This window comes from Choloepus didactylus, chromosome X (genome assembly GCF_015220235.1).
Source record: "Choloepus didactylus isolate mChoDid1 chromosome X, mChoDid1.pri, whole genome shotgun sequence".
Lineage (NCBI taxonomy): Eukaryota > Metazoa > Chordata > Mammalia > Pilosa > Megalonychidae > Choloepus > Choloepus didactylus.
Window position 1 is genome coordinate 30,030,639 of NC_051334.1, and position 24,447 is coordinate 30,055,085.

Sequence of the window (24,447 nt, forward strand, 5' to 3'; positions counted from 1 at the left end):
TGAATATTATGCACAAATTTCAGATACATAAGTACAAACCATCTGCAGCTACTGCCTGGGTGTCATGGACGTCTGCCTGTACTTTAGAAGTCACACTAATTCTTCGGGCTTTTCTCTCAATAGTGCAGGGGTCTGAGGAATCTGCAAAAGAAGAAGCAAAGCCAGTAAGAAGGGATCAAGTCATTAATTAGCAAGAGTGAAGTAGGCTCACAAGGATCTCTTCAAGTATCCACACATTGGAGTATTTAACCTTTCTATTACTTCATGTTGCCTTTAGCTCTCCTGTGGAGGCAAGTGTCATGTTTAATGCTGCTTTTACAACCTATGTAGGGCAGTGGCTCTTAAAACACTTTTGATCCTCTTCAATTACTTAGAACAAATGCCCTGCTTCATCAGTTTCTCATTTTCTAATGGGTCAGAGGTATAAACTCAGTGATAGCAATTAAATGTCAATGTGAAAGCAAAATTTGGGACATTAAGCTTTGGCAATTCTCTGATTAAGCAATAGTTATTAGAAAAATCTGTAAGGCTAACCAAAGAACCTATCACGATAATAATGATGAAATTAAACTATTGCATTTTATAATTAAAAAGCAAGAATACCTGAAAAATCAGAACCAACTCAACACTATGCATTAAGCTCATTCTCAAATCATTTCATGAATTCTAATTACCTACATGTGCAAAAGTCTAGTAGACACTTTGCAACATTGACAAGAAAAGCAGGCATCCCGATTTCTTGGTAGAATATTGTTTCTATTAATTTACAGGTTATTGGTAAACAGCCCTTTGTATTAAGTAAAAACAAAAACAAAAATGGTAGACTTCATATTATTTGCTTTTAAGAACAACAACAACAAGAAAAGATTTTGCATTTTCAAATAAGTTCTGAACCCATCAACAGTCCCCTAGTACAAACCCTCTTTGGAAATCACTGCTCCAGAATCCCTTAGCATAGTGCTTAAGCACTTAAACACTCCATTATCAGGGTAAATGAAAGCAGTTCCTGGCTTGTCTCCTTAGGCTCCAAAGAATAAGGTAAAGTTCCATTCCTTAGATTTGCAAAGAATTTAATAGTGTCACATACCTCATCTCATTGATTCTTAATAGAACCCTGCAAGATAAACAAGGTAAATGTTGGGATCTGTCACTTCTCTGTAGTGCACAGCTAAGATCCCAACAAGGTACAGTGGCCAAGATGACCCAAGAGCCGAATTCAGGTTGTGGCATACCAAGGTCAGTGTTACTGCCATGTATGAGTTACCAATGATGACGGGGAAGGGAGAGGAGATTAGCAGAATCAACCCAAGGAGTTTACACACACTCTATACTGCTTAACTACCAAGTCCATCCCAATAAAGTCTTTTTCTCTCTGTCCCTTCTCTGTTTTTCTGTCTCACCTGATAAAATTCTATATTCCACATGGATTTCTGTAGTAACTCCAGGATATATGTTCTAACCAATGAACCAATTCTGCCAGTTACTTGCATCTCACTGGTTTTGTTTTTAAAAGTGAATGGTATTGCAAGCCAATCCAGAAAAATATAGATGTACTTTTTAAAAAGGCCAATTTATATGTGAATATATTACAATAAAATCTGCAGATTAAAAAAAGTCCACTTTAGCTTAAAAAACAAACTACAGTCTGCAAATTGCTTAAAAGAAAACAAGTTTGACGTCATAGAGAAAACCAAATAGTTTTTATAAATCTGTGATAAAAAGGCTTACTAAAAAAATTAAGAACTTAATCAAGTTCTCTTGCTTATAAATTTAAACAGAAAAAAGATGAAAGGTTTAAAAACTATTACATAACAGCACCATTTTCATTCTCACCAACAATGTTATACATTATATAACTAAATAATTAGGTAATATATAACTAAAGCTCAAATTTCTAAAATAGAAGTTCATTTATAGTGAGGATGTGAGTTTAGATAGCTTTCTATTCTACTCCTTATTAAAATTCTTTGTGTACCTGGAGAGTATAAACTTCATGGGGGTAGGAGTTCTGTCCTACCTTTGCAGTGTCAAACACATATATATACATAATCTATCTACATAATGAGCATAGTAATCATATTTAAGAAATTATTCCATAATTGGAATCCCATTACAACTACCTCTTAAGACTAATACCCAATATCAGTTTTAGCAAATTTTGTCTGAATTAAAGGAGCTATGGCAAAAAGCCTTTTTATTGTAAAGGTATTTGATTTGTAGAGCACTAGATAAAGCTTGGTATTACTGAGACCACGTCACGGAATATTAATGGAAGCCTTAATTCTCTAGCTGAGGAGTGTATCAAACAGGAACCTCCCACCTCAGATATATATGGTCTTGTTACCAAAGACAAAAGGTAGGGGGACATATTGGCAACACTAACATCAGCACCGCTAGAAAACCACAAATCTTGAGGGTATGGGCTCCTGGGAGCAGATCCACAAGGTTACTTCAAGAAATTTTTTTTCCTTTTTAGTTTTTGAGGTAAAATCTATACAAGTGAAATATACAAACCTTAAGTGTACTGCTTGATGAGTTTTGACAAATGCACATATACCAGGATAACCTGAACCCCTATCAAGCCTCAGAACATTACCATCAGCCCATAAAGCCCTCTCATGCTGTTTCTCAGTTAATCCCCATTTCAGCCCCCACCCAGAGACAACATTGTTCTTACTTCTTTTTTACCATAAAGTAATTTAGCTTGTATGAGAATTTCATACAAATAGAATCACACAGTATGCATTCTTTTGTGCTTGGTTTCTTTTGTCCAGCATTATGTTGCTGAGACTCATAAATGTAGCGTAATATCAGAAGCTTTGTTGTTTTATTTCTGAGTAGCATTCCATGGTTTGTCCATTCACCTGTTGATGGGATGCTTGGGCTATTTCCAGTTTGGGGATATCATGAATAAAAATGTCATAAATCTTCTTTTTTATGGACATATGCTTTAGATTCTTTTGAATAAATCTTTAAACATAGAATTGATGGGTTATAGGACAGATGAACGTTTAGTTTTGTAAGAAATTGCCAGACCATTATCCAAAATGGCTGCACCATTTTATGCTCTCACCAAGAATGTATGAGTTGATTGCTCTACACCCTCACTTAACATTTGGTATCATCAGTCTTTGGAATTTGAGTCATTCTGGTGGATGTGAGTTGGTATCTCAGAATTTTAATTTACATTTCTCTGATGACTACTGAAATCGAGCATTTCCATGTGCTTATTGGCGGCTCATGTATTTCCCTTTGTGAAGTGTCTATTTGAGTATTTTGCCCTTTTCCATTATGTTGTCTTTTTATTACAGCATTGTAGAAGTTCTTTATATATGTTGGACACCAGTCCTTTGTCAGATATGTTTTACAAATATTTTCTCCCAGTCTGTGGCAGAAAGAATAGGTATCTTAACAATATTGATTCAATCATGAATATGGTATATCACTCCATTTATTTAGGTCTTTAATTTCTCTGGCAATGTTTTGTAGTTTTCAATGAAGAATCCTCACATATCTTTTGTTAAATTTATTCTAAATTATCTCGTGTTTTTTGATGCTATTGTAATCAGAATTGCTGTTATAAATTTTTAACTTAATTGCATTGTGATCAGAGAACACACTCTGAATGACTTCAATCCTTTTTAAATTTATTGAGACTTGCTGTTTTTCTTTATTAGAGAAGTTGTAAGTTTACAGAACAATCACGCACAAAATATAGGATTCCCATATATACCACTCTATTATTAACATCTTGCATGGGTGTGGAACATTTTTAACAACTGATTATAGCACAATTTTATAATTTTGCTATTAACTATAGTCCATGGTTTAACTTAGGGCTCACTTTTTGTGCAGTGTACTTGCATGGATTTTAAAAAAATTTTTATTCTAAACAATCTAAAGGCAATCTAACATTTTGTCTTTAATCACATTCAGATACATGTATCAGTGCTGCTACCATAGATAAAATCTAGTATTTCCCCATTTAATCATATTCAGATATATATTTCAGGGCTGTTAATTGCACTCACAATGTTGTGCTACCAACACCACCATACATTACCAAAAAATTTCCATCATACCAAATAGGAACCCTACACATTTTAAGCCTTAACTTCTCTTTCCCTATCCCCACCCTGTCCTCTGGTAACCTTTGTTCTAGATTCTGACTCTATGAGTTTGCTTATTCTAATTATTTTAATTATTTCAAATCAGTGAGATAATACAATATTTGTCCTTTTGTGTCTGGCTTATTTCACTCAACATGACGTCTTCAAGGTTCCTCCATGTTGTCGCATGTATCAGGACTTCATTGCTTTTTACAGCTGAATGATATTCTACTGTATGTGTATACCACATTTTATTTATACATTCACTGGTTGATGGACACTTGGGTCGCTTCCATAAAACTTGTTTTTGATCCCATATATTGGTCTATCTTGGTGAATATGGCATATGTATTTAAAAAGGATATGTTTTATGTTCTTGTTGCATTTAGTATTCTATAAATGTCAATTAGGTCACATGGTTGATAGTATTCAGAGTTCCTATATATTTATTAATTTTTTGTCTAGAGGTTTTATCAATTGCTTAAGAGGGGTGTGAAAATCTCCAATTATGATAGTGGAATTGTCTATTTCTCTCTTTAATTTCCTCAATTCTTATTTTATGTATTTTGAAGTCTGGTATTAGGTGCATATATATTTATGATTGGTATGTATTCCTGATGAATTCACGCTTTTATGATTATACAATGTCCCTCCTCTTTCTCCCTGGTAATACTTTTTGCCTAGAAATCTACTTTATCTGATGTTAATATAGCCAATACAGTTGTATGCTTACAGTTAGTATGGTATAACTTTCCAGTCATTTACTTTCAACCTGTCTGTAATTTTGTATTTAAGAAAAGCATCTTTTATAGGTAGCATATGGTTGTTATGAGGATTAAATGAGGTCATATATGAAAAACTTAGACCAGCACCGCAACATGGTAAACACTCATTGAGTATTAGCTGTTATTGTCCACTGTCCCTCTCGTCTCTGCTCTTTTATGTTGGTTGGGGCTCTGGTCTCCTAACTAGTCAACCTACTTCTCTCTCCTCCAAACAATCCTATACTCTGCTGCAAAAGTTCTTGACATGTTCTTCATCTGCTCAGTTCTGCAGTGCCTGCTAAAATCTTGGGTTGGCACTAAAGACATCCCTGTTCTACCCTTGGCCTAACTCTCCAGGGAAGTGTTCTACCCTCTAGCCTAGACCACTTTATTGACAGTCTTCGTCCATGCTATTTTGCCCTGTCTAGGCCACTCTTTCCCAGTACCTATCTGCAGAAATTTTACTGAACCTTCAAGGCCTACTTTAAATGTCATATCTTCCACAAAGCCTTACCAATCCCCTCAAAAGGAAGCAATCCTTTAACTTTTCCTAAAACATGTGCACAGGGTGGGATAAAGAAAACACCAGCACAGGCCAAACAAACCTATGTATGAAGCATATCTCTGCCACTATCAGTGTTACCTTTAGCAAGTTAATCTCTCTAAACCTTAGTTTCTTTGGCTGAAAAACAGACAACACAATTAAATCCAAGGCTTAAATGAGATAATTACCAAAAAAGGGGCTCAACAAAGCCGAGGCAAAAAACAAAGGATCCAATTAATAAAATGTAGCTTCCTTTCTTCTTACTTAGTGCCTTACATAGTAATTATTTATTGGTTCATGGGGGACCAGGCCTTGGTCTTAATTTTCATTGCATGCCCTAATATATTTCTTGATGAATAACTGAAAAACATATTGAGGTTTCAAAAAAGGTAAAGAGAACACCATGATTTAAAATAATAGCTAGGTGATAAGGGAAGAAATATTAAAGAGTAAGTAAATTTCCATCTTCATATCTGTATTAGTGGATTACAGTTGTACCCAAATATTTACAACTTGCTAGCAAATGAGTAAGCTTATAAGAATTGTTACAAAACCTGAATGTGCTGACAGTCCATAGATCATACACAGTCCTATTAAAAAAAAAAGTTATTGTTATATAATTTCTAAATATGTGAGAGGAACTTGATGCAGAGATGTCAATGAGGGATTTTTCAAAAGTCAGTTTGGATCATAAAGCAGTTTCTATATAATTTCTGGTTTTGTAGTAAAGATATTCACTGAATTGAGAAATAATAGAGTAAAAGTACCATGCAAATTAGTATATTGAGCAGTAAATTTTAAATAAGGATGTATAAAGCAATTTTATAATAACTATCACTTTAGAATTATCCTAAATCAGTGACAATGGTAAAGGGGTGAAACATCTTAAAAACAATCCCATGGATGGGAAAGTAAAGAACATTTACTATTCAGTGCTAACTGATCAATTTAGCATTCTAAGAGTTTTATTTAATTTCTCTTAATCAGAAAATGAACTATTAAAATGAAAACTTATTTTGTCCAAATTTTAATCTTTGCTCCCATAGGTATGTGTAATTTGGACGTCACTGATATTGCCTTAATGACATGAGAAGTCAAACAATCTAATACACAGTCTTTTAGAAATCCAAAGGGCCATTCAGAGCAATGAAGTAAATTTGGATGTTAAAGCACTAAGACTGTTCCTAATGGTCAAAATGGTGTTGCCTTTAAATATTGTCATCAACCTTGACATTCATGGTGAGAAAGAAAAAAAAGAAAGGAAAAGGAAAAGACAACTTGACAGCTAACTGGCAATTCCTCCTAAAAAGTCATTAGTTACAATTAAAGAGAAGGCAGTGTAGCAGTAAATTACACAATAAACTAAAATAAGCACATACCCTACCTTGAAACCAAAAGTGTTTTCAATAAAGGTTTTACATAAGAATGTAATAAACGCATAGATTACCTGACAAATTAATGAAAATTAAGTACTCTAGTCCACTCTATTAAAGAATACCAGAGCAAACGCATTAATGGAGCCATATACAAGTAGCTTTTCCTCCTATTTGTGAAAGAGTATTTTTTAGGGCCTTTTATTGCGTCAACTATATAGGTTTGGTGCCTGGGATGGAAGTGGGTCAAAATTCTGCCAATGGAATTTAACAAAAAAATAATCAATTAACTTAATAACCTGTACCAGAGTCCAATTCCTTGACTATTAGAGATAACCCATACACTACAATACCTACAAGTTATAATGTAGGTAGTAATTTTTTTAAAAAGAAAGATCAAGCAGATGGAGTGTGATAAAATAATTTTTACTCAACATCTTCTATTGGAGTTCAAAGGCCTACTATAGAGATTAAGGCAATGGAGGGAAGCTTCGAGGTCATTATCTGATGAACCTGATAAAAATCACTATCCTGCTGCTCTATCACTCCTAGGAATCACAGAAATCACAATGTCAAATCCATATTTGATCATCCATGAAACAAATATCTGATCAGCTACTGTGTCCAAAAACACAGGCTTGGTTAGCTGGAGGGGTGTGTGACCCTGAGCACTGTCCTATACCTCGGGCTTCCTGAAGAGCATCATTTACAAAGTTATGGGAATACATACTATCCACAGAAGGTCCTATTTTTTTCTCCTTATCCTTTGAACACATTGCATTCTGGATTTCAGTCTCCCTGCCCAGCTCTGGCTATTATCTTGAAGATCATGGACTTTTTTCTAATCAAATTTCTTCTCAAACTCCTTACATGATTACACCACTGGTTTCTTTTTTTTTTTTTTTTTTTATCATCATTTTATTGAGATATATTCACATACCACGCAGTCATACAAAACAAATCGTACTTTCGATTGTTTACAGTACCATTACATAGTTGTACATTCATCACCTAAATCAATCCCTGACACCTTCATTAGCACACACACAAAAATAACAAGAATAATAATTAGAGTGAAAAAGAGCAATTGAAGTAAAAAAGAACACTGGGTACCTTTGTCTGTTTGTTTCCTTCCCCTATTTTTCTACTCATCCATCCATAAACTAGACAAAGTGGAGTGTGGTCCTTATGGCTTTCCCAATCCCATTGTCACCCCTCATAAGCTACATTTTTATACAAATGTCTTCGAGATTCATGGGTTCTGGGTTGTAGTTTGATAGTTTCAGGTATCCACCACCAGCTACCCCAATTCTTTAGAACCTAAAAAGGGTTGCCTAAAGTGTGCGTAAGAGTGCCCACCAGAGTGACCTCTCGGCTCCTTTTGGAATCTCTCTGCCACTGAAGCTTATTTCATTTCCTTTCTCATCCCCCTTTTGGTCAAGAAGATGTTCTCCGTCCCACGATGCCGGGTCTACATTCCTCCCCGGGAGTCATATTCTACGTTGCCAGGGAGATTCACTCCCCTGGGTGTCTGATCCCACGTAGGGGGGAGGGCAGTGATTTCACCTTTCAAGTTGGCTTAGCCAGAGAGAGAGGGCCACATCTGAGCAACGAAGAGGCATTCAGGAGGAGACTCTTAGGCACAAATATAGGGAGGCCTAGCCTCTCCTTTGCAGCAACCGTCTTCCCAAGGGTAAAACTTATGGTAGAGGGCTCAACCCATCAAACCACCAGTCCCCTATGTCTGTGGTCATATTAGCAACCATGGAGGTGGGTTAGGCGAATACCCCTGCACTCTCCACAGGCTCCTCAAGGGGGCACTACATCTTTTTTTTTTTCCTTGTTTTTCTTTCTTTTTTTTTTTTTTTAACTTTCCCTTTTTTTTTTTTTTAATCATCATTTTATTGAGATTTATTCACATACCACGCAGTCATACAAAACAAATTGTACTTTCGATTGTTTACAGTACCATTACATAGTTGTACATTCATCACCTAAATCAATCCCTGACACCTTCATTAGCACATGCACAAAAATAACAAGAATAATAATTAGAGTGAAAAAGAGCAATTGAAGTAAAAAAGAACACTAGGTACCTTTGTCTGTTTGTTTGCTTCCCCTACTTTTCTACACATCCATCCATAAACTAGACAAAGTGGAGTTTGGTCCTTATGGCATTCCCAATCCCACTGTCACCCCTCATAAGCTACATTTTTATACAACTGTCTTCGAGATTCATGGGTTCTGGGTTGTAGTTTAATAGTTTCAGGTATCCACCACCAGCTACCCCAATTCTTTAGAACCTAAAAAAGGTTGTCTAAAGTGTGCGTAAGAGTGCCCACCAGAGTGATCTCTCGGCTCGTTTTGGAATCTCTGTGCCACTGAAGCTTATTTCATTTCCTTTCACATCCCCCTTTTGGTCAAGAAGATGTTCTCCATCCCACGATGCCGGGTCTACATTCCTCCCCGGGAGTCATATTCCACGTTGCCAGGGAGATTCACTTCCCTGGGTGTCTGATCCCACGTAGGGGGGAGGGCAGTGATTTCACCTTTCAAGTTGGCTTAGCCAGAGAGAGAGGGCCACATCTGAGCAACAAAGAGGCATTCAGGAGGAGACTCTTAGGCACAAATACAGGGAGGCCTAGCCTCTCCTTTGCAGCAACCGTCTTCCCAAGGGTAAAACTTATGGTAGAGGGCTCAACCCATCAAACCACCAGTCCCCTATGTCTGTGGTCATGTTAGCAACCATGGAGGTGGGGTAGGCGAATACCCCTGCATTCTCCACAGGCTCCTCAAGGGGGCACTACATCTTTTTTTTTTTTTTTTCCTTGTTTGTCTTTTTTCTTTTTTTTAACTTTCCCTTCTTTTTTCAAATCAACTGTATGAAAAAAAAAGTTAAAAAGAAAACAAACATACAATAAAAGAACATTTCAAAGAGACCATAGCAAGGGAGTAAGAAAAAGACAACTAACCTAAGATAACTGCTTAACTTCCAACATGTTCCTACTTTACCCCAAGAAAGTTACATAATATAGCAACATTTCAGTGAACTTGTTCCTACTACATCCATCAGAAATTAACAGACCATAGTCATTTCTGGGCATCCCCAGAACGTTAAATAGCTTATCTGTTCTTCTTGGATTATTGTTCCCCCTTCCTTAATTGCTCTCTACTGCTAGTTCCCCTACATTCTACATTATAAACCATTTGTTTTACATTTTTCAAAGTTCACATTAGTGGTAGCATATAATATTTCTCTTTTTGTGCCTGGCTTATTTCGCTCAGCATTATGTCTTCAAGGTTCATCCATGTTGTCATATGTTTCACCAGATCGTTCCTTCTTACTGCCGCGTAGTATTCCATCGTGTGTATATACCACATTTTATTTATCCACTCATCTGTTGAAGGACATTTGGGTTGTTTCCATCTCTTGGCAATTGTGAATAATGCTGCTATGAACATTGGCGTGCAGATATCTGTTCGTGTCACTGCTTTCCGAACTTCCGGGTATATACCGAGAAGTGCAATCGCTGGATCGAATGGTAGCTCTATATCTAGTTTTCTAAGGAACTGCCAGACTGACTTCCAGAGTGGCTGAACCATTATACAGTCCCACCAACAATGAATAAGAGTTCCAATTTCTCCACATCCCCTCCAGCATTTGTAGTTTCCTGTTTGTTTAATGGCAGCCATTCTAACCGGTGTTAGATGGTATCTCATTGTGGTCTTAATTTGCATCTCTCTAATAGCTAGTGAAGCTGAACATTTTTTCATGTGTTTCTTGGCCATTTGTATTTCCTCTTCAGAGAACTGTCTTTTCATATCTTTTGCCCATTTTATAATTGGGCTGTCTGTACTATTGTCATTGAGTTGTAGGATTTCTTTGTATATGCAAGATATCAGTCTTTTGTCAGATACATGGTTTCCAAAAATTTTTTCCCATTGAGTTGGCTGCCTCTTTACCTTTTTGAGAAATTCCTTTGAGGTGCAGAAACTTCTAAGCTTGAGGAGTTCCCATTTATCTATTTTCTCTTTTGTTGCTTGTGCTTTGGGTGTAAAGTCTAGGAAGTGGCCTCCTAATACAAGGTCTTGAAGATGTTTTCCTACATTATCTTCTAGGAGTTTTATGGTACTTTCTTTTATATTGAGATCTTTGGTCCATTTTGAGTTAATTTTTGTGTAGGGGGTGAGGTAGGGGTCCTCTTTCATTCTTTTGGATATGGATATCCAACTCTCCCAGCCCCATTTGTTGAAAAGACCATTATGGCTCAGTTCGGTGACTTTGGGGGCCTTATCAAAGATCAGTCGGCCATAGATCTGAGGGTCTATCTCTGAATTCTCAATTCGATTCCATTGATCTATATGTCTATCTTTGTGCCAGTACCATGCTGTTTTGGCAACTGTGGCTTTATAATAAGCTTCAAAGTCAGGGAGTGTAAGTCCTCCCACTTCGTTTTTCTTTTTTAGAGTGTCTTTAGCAATTCGAGGCATCTTCCCTTTCCAAATAAATTTGATAACTAGCTTTTCCAAGTCTGCAAAGTAGGTTGTTGGAATTTTGATTGGGATTGCATTGAATCTGTAGATGAGTTTGGGTAGAATTGACATCTTAATGACATTTAGCCTTCCTATCCATGAACATGGAATATTTTTCCATCTTTTAAGGTCCCCTTCTATTTCTTTTAGTAGAGTTATGTAGTTTTCTTTGTATAGGTCTTTTACATCTTTGGTTAAGTTGATTCCTAGGTACTTGATTTTTTTAGTTGCTATTGAAAATGGTATCTTTTTCTTGAGTGTCTCTTCAGTTTGTTCATTTCTAGCATATAGAAACATTACTGACTTATGTGCATTAATCTTGTATCCCGCTACTTTGCTAAATTTGTTTATTAGCTCTAGTAGGTGTATCCTTGATTTCTCAGGGTTTTCTAGATATAAGATCATATCATCTGCAAACAATGACAGTTTTACTTCTTCTTTTCCAATTTGGATGCCTTTTATTTCTTTGTCTTGCCGGATTGCCCTGGCTAGCACTTCCAGCACAATGTTGAATAACAGTGGTGACAGCGGGCATCCTTGTCTTGTTCCTGATCTTAGAGGGAAGGCTTTCAGTCTCTCACCATTGAGTACTATGCTGGCTGTGGGTTTTTCATATATGCTCTTTATCATGTTGAGGAAGTTTCCTTCAATTCCTACCTTTTGAAGTGTTTTTATCAAAAAGGGATGTTGGATTTTGTCAAATGCTTTTTCAGCATCTATTGAGATGATCAATTGATTTTTCCCTTTCGAGTTTTTAATGTGTTGTAATACATTGATTGTTTTTCTTATGTTGAACCATCCTTGCATGCCTGGAATGAACCCCACTTGGTCATGGTGTATGATTTTTTAATGTGTCTTTGGATTCGATTTGCAAGTATTTTGTTGAGGATTTTTGCATCTATATTCATTAGGGAGATTGGCCGGTAGTTTTCCTTTTTTGTAGCATCTTTGCCTGGTTTTGGTATTAGATTGATGTTAGCTTCATAAAATGAGTTAGGTAGTGTTCCATTTTTTTCAATGTTTTGAAAGAGTTTGAGTAAGATTGGTGTCAGTTCTTTCTGGAAAGTTTGGTAGAATTCCCCTGTGAAGCCATCTGGCCCTGGGCATTTATTTGTGGGAAGATTTTTGATGACTGATTGGATCTCTTTGCTTGTGATGGGTTGGTTGAGGTCTTCTATTTCTTCTCTGGTCAGTCTAGGTTGTTCATATGTTTCCAGGAAATTGTCCATTTCTTCTACATTATCCAGTTTGTTGCCATACAGTTGTTCATAATATCCTCTTATAATTTTTTTAATTTCTTCAGGATCTGCAGTTATGTCACCTTTTTCATTCATTATTTTGTTTATATGGGTCTTCTCTCTTTTTGATTTTGTCAGTCTAGCTAGGGGCTTGTCAATCTTGTTGATCTTCTCAAAGAACCAACTTTTGGTGATATTTATCCTTTCTATTGTTTTTTTTGTTCTCTATGTCATTTATTTCTGCTTTAATCCTTGTTATTTCTTTTCTTGTACTTGGTTTAGGATTGGTTTGCTGTTCATTTTCTAGCTTCTTCAGTTGATCCATTAGTTCTTTGATTTTGGCTCTTTCTTCCTTTTTAATATATGCGTTTAGTGCTATAAATTTCCCCCTTAGTACTGCTTTTGCTGCATCCCATAGGTTTTGGTATGTTGTGTTCTCATTTTCATTCGTCTCTATATATTTAGCAATTTCTCTTGCTATTTCTTCTTTAACCCACTGATTGTTTAGGAGTGTGTTGTTTAACCTCCAGGTATTTGTGAATTTTCTAAGTCTCTGATGGTTATTGACTTCTAATTGTATTCCATTGTGGTCAGAGAATGTGCTTTGAATAATTTCAATCTTTTTAAATTTATTGAGGCTTGTTTTATGTCCCAGCATATGATCTATTCTGGAGAAAGTTCCATGAACACTAGAAAAGTATGTGTATCCTGGTGATTTGGGATGTAATGTCCTGTAGATGTCTGTTAAATCTAATTCATTTATCAGATTGTTTAGGTTTTCAATTTCCTTATTGGTCTTCTGTCTGGTTGATCTATCTATAGGAGAGAGTGATGTGTTGAAGTCTCCCACAATTATTGTGGAAACATCAATTGCTTCCTTTAGTTTTGCCAATGTTTCTCTCATGTATTTTGTGGCACCTTGATTGGGTGCATAGACATTTACGATTGTTATTTCTTCTTGCTGAATTGCCCCTTTTATTAGTATGTAGTGGCCTTCTTTGTCTCTCAAAACATCCCTGCATTTGAAGTCTATTTTATCTGAGATTAATATTGCTACACCTGCTTTCTTTTGGCTGTAGCTTGCATGAAATATTTTTTTCCATCCTTTCACTTTCAGTTTCTTTGTGTCCCTGTGTCTAAGATGAGTCTCTTGTATGCAACATATTGATGGTTCATTTTTTTTGATCCATTCTGCGAATCTATATCTTTTAATTGGGGAGTTTAATCCATTTACATTCAACGTTAAAACCGTGAAGGCATTTCTTGAATCGGCCATCTTATCCTTTGGATTATGTTTGCCATATTTTTCCCTCTCTCTATTAATATTCTTTATTGTACCCATACCGAATCTCTTTAGTACTGAACCTTTCTCCAAGTCTCTCTGTCCTTTCTTTGTTTCTCTGTCTGTAGGGCTCCCTTTAGTATCTCCAGTAGGGCAGGTCTCTTGTTAGCAAATTCTCTCAGCATTTCTTTGTCTGTGAAAAATTTAAGCTCTCCCTCAAATTTGAAGGAGAGCTTTGCTGGATAAAGTATTCTTGGCTGGAAATTCCTCTCTCTCAGAATTTTAAATATATCGTGCCACTGCCTTCTCGCCTCCATGGTGGCTGCTGAGTAGTCACTACTTAGTCTTATGCTGTTTCCTTTGTATGTGGTGAATTGCTTTTCTCTTGCTGCTTTCAGAACTTGCTCCTTCTCTTCTGTGTTTGACAGTGTGATCAGTATATGTCTCGGAGTGGGTTTTTTTGGATTTATTCTATTTGGAGTTCGCTGAGCATTTATGATTTGTGTATTTATGTTGTTTAGAAGATTTGGGAAGTTTTCCCCAACAATTTCTTTGAATACTCTTCCTAGACCTTTACCCTTTTCTTCCCCTTCTGGGACACCAATGAGTCTTATATTCGGACGTTTCATATTATCTATCATATCCCTGAGGTCCATTTCGAGTTTTTCAATTTTTTTCCCCATTCTTTCTTTTATGCTTTCATTTTCCATTCTGTCATCTTCCAGGTCACTGATTCGTTGTTCAACTTCCTCTAGTCTTGTACTATGAGTGTCCAGAATATTTTTAATTTGGTGAACAGTTTCTTTAATTTCCATAAGATCATCCATTTTTTATTTAGTCTTGCAATGTCTTCTTTATGCTCTTCTAGGGTCTTCTTGATTTCCTTCATATCCCGTACTATGGTCTCATTGTTCATCTTTAGTTCTTTGAGTAGCTGCTCTAGGTGTGTCTCTTCTGGTCTTTTGATTTGGGTGCTTGGGCTTGGGTTATCCATATCGTCTGGTTTTTTCATATGCTTTATAATTTTCTGTTGTTTTTGGCCTCGTGGCATTTGCTGAACTTGATAGGGTTCTTTTAGGGTTTGTAGACCAGTTGAAGTCCTTATCTCTAATTTATCAGATCTACAGCTTCGTGGAGTACACTTTCTCTAACTAACCAGCAGGTGGCGTCCACGAGCCACCTGTTCTCCACAAGCCAGATCTCCCCTGCTTAGCCTTTTTGGTGAGTGGGGGAGTGAGTCTTGTGGGGCCCAATTGGTGTACCAAGCTTGCGTGTGTAGTTGGTGTTGCCTGCCCTGTATGTGGGGCGTGTTTCTGGGCAGTCAGGGAGGGGGGGTGGCCCTAACAATCAAATCTCCCTGATGATCCTAGAGTTTTAAAGCTACTGCAATAGTCTAATCCTTCAGTTCAGTCCTGCCACAGTTTGTCTCTGCCACTGACCCACAAGTCTTTGGTATTGGCGTATGGCTCCTGAGACTTGCAAGTGGGCCCCTCTTCCAGGCTGTGCACCCCGGGTCCTCTGTTGAGGGATGACTGTGCTATGTCACAGGTGAGTGCCGTCCCCCCAGGGCAGTTCTGGGCTGCTGGGCTGTGTTGGGAGGCTCCCAGTCTGCTCAAATGATGGCTGAATGGGGCTCTGTTAATTCACACTGCTCCCCCTTCCCAGCTCTGGGACATTCAGCTGAGGTTGCAGGGAAGGCTAATGTCCACGCCCAGTTTTGTGGTGTGTGCCTGTTATTTGAAGCACTTCCGTCACACTGGGTTGTCTGGGGCAGCTCTGGGCTATGGGGCTTGCGATGGGCAGGAGTGTTTCCTGTCCACCAGGATGGTGGCTGTGAGCGGACACCCCCCTTTTCTTGGGAAGTTGTGTTGTTTAGTGAATTTTCTCAGCCACTGGATTATTGCCTTTTGTCTCAGAGCTCTCTTAGTTCTGCTCTTGACTTGACGTGCCCAAATTTCAATTCTTTGAAGCTTTCTGTATTGAGCTTCTTAGAGTAATTGTTTTAGAAAAAGCAAAAAGGATTTAAAAAAAAAAAAAATAAAAAATAAAAAAAACGGCCCTCCTCAGAGATCTAATGGGTTATTGAAATGCTAATAGACAAAGCAACCAGGGCCATTAAGGAAAGGTGCACAGGGCAGAGAGATCAGCCTTGCTTCGGGATTTGCATATGCGCCTCAAGGCCTGATCTCCGCCCTTCCCCTTTCTGTGTTCACCAGAACTCCAAAAATCCTCTGCTTTTATTTTGGAGTTTTTCGTGTTGTTATTTTTCTATGCCTGTCTCCTCTCTGCTGGGCTGGCTGCTCTCAGAGTCTCTGGTGTCTGGTCTCAGTCTATCTATGGTTGGAGTTTGAATCAGTAGAATGAGTTTCCGATAAGAGCAGCCACTGCAATTCTCCCTTCTCCTTCCAGGAGCTGACAGCCCCTCCTCCCACGGGACTGAGCCTGGCAGGGAGGGGCGCGGGTCCCCTGGCCGCAAAAACTTACAGATTTCGCTGATCTCAGCAGTTCCACGTTTTCATGAGTGTTGTATGAAGTATGCCCAAAGACAGATTGCTCTGTGGTGTCCAGTCCACGCAGTTCCTGGCTTTTTACCTACTTTCCTGGAGGAGTAACTAAAACATACATCTCACCAGTCTGCCATCTTGCCCCGCCTCCTTACCACTGGTTTCTTAAATACTCTTTTTCTTGATTTCCATAAAATAAATGTTCTTCTTGTCTGCGCCGTATTAGAATGAGCACTAACATAAATTTGAGATCAACCTGGTACCTTCAAATGGCTTCATCTATAAATTGGAAGTAATATTTACCTCAGATGGGTGCTATGAGAATTAAGAGAATAAGTAATGTGAACAAACTTAGCATATTATACACCAAGAGCAGATACATGATGAACATAATGACTGGTTCCTCCTAGAAAATTTCTATCATATCAAAATTTAGAATAATCTTAACTTCTCTTCTTTCCCTGTTTCTGAAGAGACAGCAGTAGTATGTAAAATATACCAAATATAGGAGGCAAAGAAACGGTGAGTGAGGTAATGATGCAACCTACAAATTAGCTCACCTGACCAAGAATACTCAGGAATAAATGGGTTATAATCAACACAGTCATTCACTAACGACATCTGAGCACTGTTTTCTTCCTCAAATATTCTCAAACATTTCTCATCAACTTGGTCCTCTTTTCCCAGATTAACAACTTCTCAATGCGCTCCCTGAATTAGGGTGATTCCTCCATGATTCTTTCTTGAATCAGTTAACTGAAGTTCATCCGTTGGATTACCAGTAGGTGATGCTTCCTTAGTAGACACTCAGGCAAAATCAAGTTTCAAGACTCATTATGAATCCAACAGGTTAAAGTGATCCATAATGTATAACCAGTGACTTTCAGCATGAAAATGCAGGTAATGTTGCCACAGCACCAAATCTGGTACTTGACAGCCAGTCACTAAGATTCTTCTTTATATTATTTTCAGAAATTGGCAGGCTATTTTAAATGCAGATCAGATTAAACATCCATGATAGTATCAAACAATAAAAAGAACAGACAATGCGTTGCCACCTATAAATGAAATATTTTACTCTGTACTGAAATTAAAATAATGGAAAGTACTTCAACCAAAATTTAAGTAATTTAGGTCAGGTAACATTATTTAGAATTTATATATTCTCTAATTAAAAATAAGGAAGTCTGATAAGATTTTAAAGAGTTACACCCTTAGATGCTTTTTAAAAAATAAGCTGTTCTCCATTATCCTATATGTCCTCATGCTCAATCTACTCTGAGTTGCTTAAAGCAAAAAGGATTAAAATATGAAATGCATACTTTAGCTCAGTCTTGAGAATTCTAATTATAAAACAACATGAGCCATTAATAAGAATGGAACACAGAAAGTTAATCTAAATTCAATGACTCACCATTTAAACTTAATTGAAATTAATTTTTTAAGATACTGAAATGCCAATTAAAAATTTGGCACATATAGATAAGGCGAGATTTGATAACTTTAAATCATTTATATGTAACAATTATCCAAAAATGATTCCTCCAAACCTTGGTTATGTGGGACTTATTTTGTCCTTGATGAGAAAGCATCTAGCCCCCATCTAATTGTTATATGTTCACCTTTTGATTTCACAAAGATTCTTTTGTTGCCTGCCAATTAAATAATCTTAGATCCACCAGAAATCTAACTCTCTATACTAACATTACACTTTTAAAATTCTAATTATTTTGTAAGAATTACCTTTTAGGATTATAGTTTTTACCATGCTGAGTAAATTTATAATGTACATTACATATTATACTGTTTCAACTTCATTTTTAAAAATAAATGGTATATCTGATTCGATTTCATCTGACAATAATTCCAGAAGCTATTAATTTTAGTGCTTTTTAAAAATTAAAGCTTAGGGACATTTCATTATTGGTTCAGTAACATCAATATGGTAACTTTTTATGCTGAACAAATTAATGAATGTCTGCAATGGAAATTTTTTCAGATATATATGTGAACTTCCAAAGAACGTTGATTTTTATTTCTAGGTAGTTTGTGAAATTTCCCTACTCACCTTTTTTAGATGGTTTGGGTGGTACAACTGGGCCAGGTTCTATGTTGTCATAAAAATTATTCATGGCTTTTGGATCAAAGTTTCCTACAAAGAAAATAAAACCACCAGGCATTTAAGATTCTTTCTCCTGTTATTTGATTTTTTTTTTTTTAAAAGGAAACTATGGAAATCAAACACGTAAGAGGGGAAATTGTTCTCCTACTCTCCTCCCACTGAAATTGTGTTTTCTTTATCATTGTGAGAAAAGACCCAAGAAAACTACCACAGCAGTGTTTCTCTACAATGTATCATCTGAAGGAATATTTCTAACTGTAAGGCTGGTCTCCTTAGTCAGGACTAAGCATGTGGGGCCTTGGGAGAGGTAAATGAAGACGAGAAATGAAAAGATGGCTGATCTGTTTTCTCTCTCTGTTTGTTTTGATTTTAATGAACAAACCATGAAAAAGAAGACACTGTGAAAGCTCACTTTCATTTCTTCAATAATTTACCTTTAAATTTATCCATTATAAATTCAACTATGGAAGGAGGCAAACATATAAATTACAAAGATTAATCAAGTTATTTTATTTTGAAATATCTAAGCACCTTGGATAAATGTGAAATAACAGCAGCAGCTCATGGATTCCTGGCTTCAAGAAAAGGAAAATCTTAAATGTTGCCTACAGATTAATCAATGATAAAAGATGAAACAGTGCCAATTTCAAAATAACTAGATAAAGCAATCCTTATGAATTTTGACTTGCCATAAAAATGTCACCTCTCTTTTAAGATGTTCACTGCCTGAGGTAGTGTCTGTATTTCCACCACATCTCCTGCCATGACTCTTCCAAGGTCTGTTTTGATCCAGGTTCTGGCTTTGAGTCCTACCTTCATTTCTGTGAACCTATCACAGTAATCAGATTGTTCTGAGCAATTCTAATTAAGCTTTATAACTGTACCCATGCTTATTTACAGAGGATGCTGTACTGATAGTTCAAATGTATCGAATCTTTTGATTTGTAGACCTAATTTTTTTTCAACAAGTTTTCATCACCCAAACCAACAATAAAGCTGCTTTTCATCAAATCATGTACTGATAATTCATCTTGTCTAAACGTTCACAAAAAAAATGCCTAGATAATTTTCTGAAAACAATTCCTAAGACAGTTCATCAAAGACACGATGCTATTTGATACATTGATTGGGTCTTTTTATGCTTTTAAGATGCTGCATATGTATTTCTTCAATTACTTAAGTTGCAGCTAATGCTCCTAATTTTCAGATCCCATAAGCTTACTACACACTAACCGAATATGAGTTTTACTTCAAAGAACATAGGAGAAAAAAAATTGATGCAATTTTCTATAATATAATAGCAATAGCTTGTATAACCCCCACATTACTCACAGTAAATCTTTCAATCTTAAATCTAGTAGGCTGCGCAATGACTAGGTTTCTGAAAATAACTTTAAGGGTACCTGACTAGATTGTTCAACTTTCAAATTCAAATTTGCTTCTGCCTATTGTTCACAAAGTTTCATATCTTTTTGGTTCACCTGCTTCTACTGTTTAATCTTGCCTAAAAATAGCAATGGGCTGTTATGTTATATACTCTTAAAATACAGTAGAAACTCTCTTAGCTGCCATAATTAAGAACAGTAATTGGTGGATTAAAAAAAAAGCTGATTAAAATACTGAATTGTTAAGAAAAATTACACATACCAACTTTTAATGTAATAACAAAACATAAATAAAGCAATATATTGATGTTGGACCAAGACCTTTTTTTTGAGTATGTCTCCTGACTGAAGTTTTGTGTTGTCTTTCATATAAACCACACCCATGAAGACCTAAAGCAGGACTCAGCAAACTTTATCTGTAAACGGCCAGATGGCAATATTTTAGAATTACGGACCTGACAGACATATTGCAACTACTCAACTCTGCTAGTTGTACCACAAAAGCAGCCATAGACAACGTATAAACAAATGGGAGCGGCTGTGTTCCACTAAAACTTTATTTACAAAAGAGTCCTGGTTTGCTGACCCCTGATCTATAATTTCCTGTTTTGATTCTTTAGAATGGAGCCAGAAAGAAACTAAGAACACTTATAAAGTAATTTGAGGGCAGAATCCTTTTAGATTTCTATGAGTCCCTCCCTTTAATCTTTTTCAGTTGTTTTCATCACATATCCAATTCATGGTCCCCCCCTTTTTTGTGATTTGTTTTTGAGTCTTTAGAAAGCTCTCACCATTAGATTTATAGAAAGAGCAGCTTCTTCTGCACTCATGTCAGGTTATGAAATATTAAATTACTCAATTATATTAAATGGCAAAACAGGTTTGGGAAGATACAACTGACTTGGTAAACAGACAATTCAACAGATGGGAGCAATAGTAGATGGATAAGCCAGACTGCATTCTACTGTGGCTTCAGTGTGTCCAGCTGTAGACATCAGTCAATATATTTTAAGAGGAAATGAAGAACATCACTTAATCTGGCAAGGTGGGAAAATGAAAATCAGTTAAGAGAGCTTCTACTGTAGTATACTTCTATAAGAAATACAAAAAAAAACAAAAACTACAAGATATAGTTGAATGTTTTCCTGTAACAGATTTACCTTTGTGCTAAAAATGGCACATAGAATTTATTTTAAAACCAAAAAATCTGATATTCTGATTTGGAATTCCTATTTCTACAGATATTTTAGGTGACTTTCACATAATATGAGTTCTAAAACTAAGCGTTAGAATTTAAACCCATTAATGTATAAAATATTCACACTAAATGACTAAACAAAGATAAATGCAGTGTAACAATACAGAACTGTCTAAATGGTAAGAACTTAATGATTAAATTGCCCAAGTAAAACTATTTTTTGACCCCCCAAATCTTATCTGTGATACAAGGTGTATGGGGGAAGGTGGGGAAGGGGTGTTGGGAGGGAAATCTCTTTACCAGGGTTGTAATCTTATAATGGATAAACACTCTTAAATCTGTAAAACTAAAATTATTGCTATTTAAGCAGTTTAAAACACCACACTATTACTTATGGTTTACCAAATAATCAAGTCTATACCTCTAGATTGAAGGAGGTCAACTTCTTTCAGTGTACAGTCAACATTTATCTGGAGTTGTCTGTTCATGCTTCTCAATCTTGTCATTTCCTCAGGCTAGTAAGAAAGGACCCAAAATAGCAATTGTGGGAAAGTCATTATCAAGCCCAACATTTAAGAACTGCATTTCATGTTAATCGTTCTGTCTGGGTATTACCAAGAATATGGCCTCAGTCCATAAGAGAGGCTATGTTTAAGAAGTCCTACACGTATGTTTTGGAAGGAATAGTCAGGTAAAATGGGGACATCAAAATGGCTACATATAAATATATAACAAATCTGCATATAAAGTGGTGGGCTACAATACTAGACTGTGTTTTATTATACAAAATAGTACTACTTTAATCACACAGCACTGAAAATATTATTTTCTGTTTTCACGGTAAGAGAAATTTAAGAATCAACCTTTTATACAATGCCTATGGTTTTAATCTTGTCCAGGCTGGTAGAAATTACAACAGTACTAATTTTAATTAGAGCTTACTAAGCGTTAGGCACTGTGTTTACCAGAATTCTCTCATTCTTTCCTCACAACAATCCTTCAAAATAGGTAATAGTATCATCCCCAATTTATAGATAAGGAAACCGAGGCACAGAGAGGTTAAATAATTTTCCCAAGGTTATAAACCTAGTAATTGGTAGAGCTGGGATTTATATAGAAATATTGTATATAAAGTCATATAGAAATCTTTTCATCTTCTTTTTCTATATTGAAGGAAGTGATTAATCTAGCACATGAAAATTTCAGGAATGAATGAACCTCATTCTTTCTCCAACTTTGTTTTCTTTTGCCTCAATCTTCCCAGCACAGCCCACCCTTAGGTTTTTCAGGGGCATACATAAGGCACTGAAATGTGAACAGACTCTTAATTTTCAGTTAAATAAACTTTCTGGAAGCCTTTACTTCCCTTAACATTCTTAATTTCTTTACTATTTATGTATAGGTACAGTGAAAAAGTCAGGGAGTAGAATCTAAACGTATGGATACTGGCTTTCAGCAGAGCCCACGTGCAATAGACTGTCAGGTCTTAACTAAATTACTAGGATGAGTTCCATTATAAAGTAAAAGATTAAATATCTTCTAGTATAGGAAGAGAGAGCAAAATCCTACTCTGTTATAAACATATATTTTGCTAAAAACTAAACATGTTAATATAGCAGTGAAGAAAAATGAGCAAAAAGAATATCTTAAGTCTCTAATGAAATATTTTATGGTATTATCAGAATAACTAAGACTGTCCATTAAATCAGCAGGTATCAAAAGTTTAAAAGAAATGATGTAACAGGCAGCATAAGCTACAATTCCTTAGAATGCTAGGGGAACAAAAAAGTATTTTAGAAATATTAATTAGGGATTACTTTTCTCATTTCTACGGGGAAACCATGTGACATCAACGTGTAAAATGCTTAAGTCTTGTCTACTAGACATCCTTTAGTTTGAAACATATACCTAAGCATTTACATTATACACAGAACACTTATTTAGAGGGCTCCACAGAGTGATGCTCTCTTCCTAGGAACATGTAAAAGAAACTAATTTTTTCTTTGTAGGATCATACTGGGAAAGTCAAGTACCTGAAGGTGCTGATCCTTTCTAAACATTTTTGGGGATAGGGAGAGGAGAAATATGTTTCAGCCACAGTGATCCTGAATAATGACGATTTGTAACTAAGTATGGAAATATTATATTTTATAGCCGAGAGGCTACTGCACACTGGCTCATAACTGAGAGAGAAAAAAATGCTCATATCAATAGGTTCATTTGCAAAGACAGTAGAACCATTGGAACTCATTAAACTAAAGGTTTATCTGTGAGTTTTCAATTCTTATGTCCTTTTTCATATCTTCTGATTAAATTGGTGGAGGGAAGGAGCTGTTTCTGAAAAGTTACTATAATTTATCAAAAGTACACTATTGGAGACAGATTTGGGGGCCAATAAGCCATCTGCTCTCCTGCTTCATGCCTAGCAATAAACTCTTCTCTCTTGGGAGAAAAAAAAAAAGAAAAGAAAAAAGTACACTGGTTTCATGGAGGAGGGGTTTCAAGATTCACTGTATGTAGCTTAAGAGTTGATTGGATGATAATAGCATGTTTATATCTAACATTTCAAAATGAAAAAATTCTAAGCTTTTTTTTAAAATGTGGCAGAAATACCTTAAAGTCAGCTGTTTCAGCATCCTAAGAAGCTGTCTCACAGAGACCAACATCGAAGACCACTGGCGTTCTTTGGTGCCTTGGCCCCAAATATGCATCTGGGGCTCAAAGCTATGGGGTGGTCCAGAAACCCAGTTAGTCAGAGCAGGATGAATGTGGGGAAATAATTTGGGGGAGGGGGAATTGGCAGCTCTCTGCTTATTACAATTTTAATTATTCTTCAAGGTATAACTGAAATCTCCCCCTCCTCCATGAAACTGTCTCATCCTTGAACCGTCCTAGCATAAAGCCAACATTTCTTTCTCTGAACTCTGAGAATACTTAATGTTGTTGCAATTTAACTAATCAGCATTCCTGATTTACTATCTTATATTATCTTTTCTTTCTTTCTCACACACACAAATACAGATTCATAGATAGATATACACATATTTTTTCATACATAGATCCCTTTAAGAGATGGTATCTTCTACAGTATTTAATAACAATGCTTTGAAAATAGCAGATTGAAAGAAATGATGGCTGCCATGCATCTTGCACTTCTGTCCTCCTTAGACTGTTTCACTTCTGCTCTAAGTTTCTGCAACCACACATATAGCTGGTCATAAATGTGCATCCCAGTTTCATTAGGCAAATGCATTTCTAATCAATTTTTTGTACACTGTTTGACAAGAAATTAATTTGTTCAAAAACTCGAAGGTAGCAGTATGTGCTTAATAGCAAAAAAGTCAATTCTCCATTGGATATAGCTCCACAGGAGCAGGAAAATGATAAGGATACCC

The 24,447-nt window shown here is 36.2% G+C and overlaps 1 protein-coding gene across 3 annotated transcripts in view; it reads right to left on the reverse strand.

The window, feature by feature from the left end:
- Positions 1–24,447, reverse strand: part of TAB3 (TGF-beta activated kinase 1 (MAP3K7) binding protein 3) — a 101,837-nt gene that overhangs the window by 15,018 nt on the left and 62,372 nt on the right. For all 3 annotated transcript variants that reach the window (XM_037821630.1, XM_037821631.1, XM_037821632.1), the window contains 3 exons: positions 21,474–21,567; positions 18,416–18,499; positions 40–141 (listed from right to left, as the gene is read on the reverse strand). In XM_037821630.1, coding sequence (XP_037677558.1) covers positions 40–141; positions 18,416–18,499; positions 21,474–21,567 — 280 coding nt within the window. The remainder of the gene's footprint in view (positions 1–39; positions 142–18,415; positions 18,500–21,473; positions 21,568–24,447) is intronic.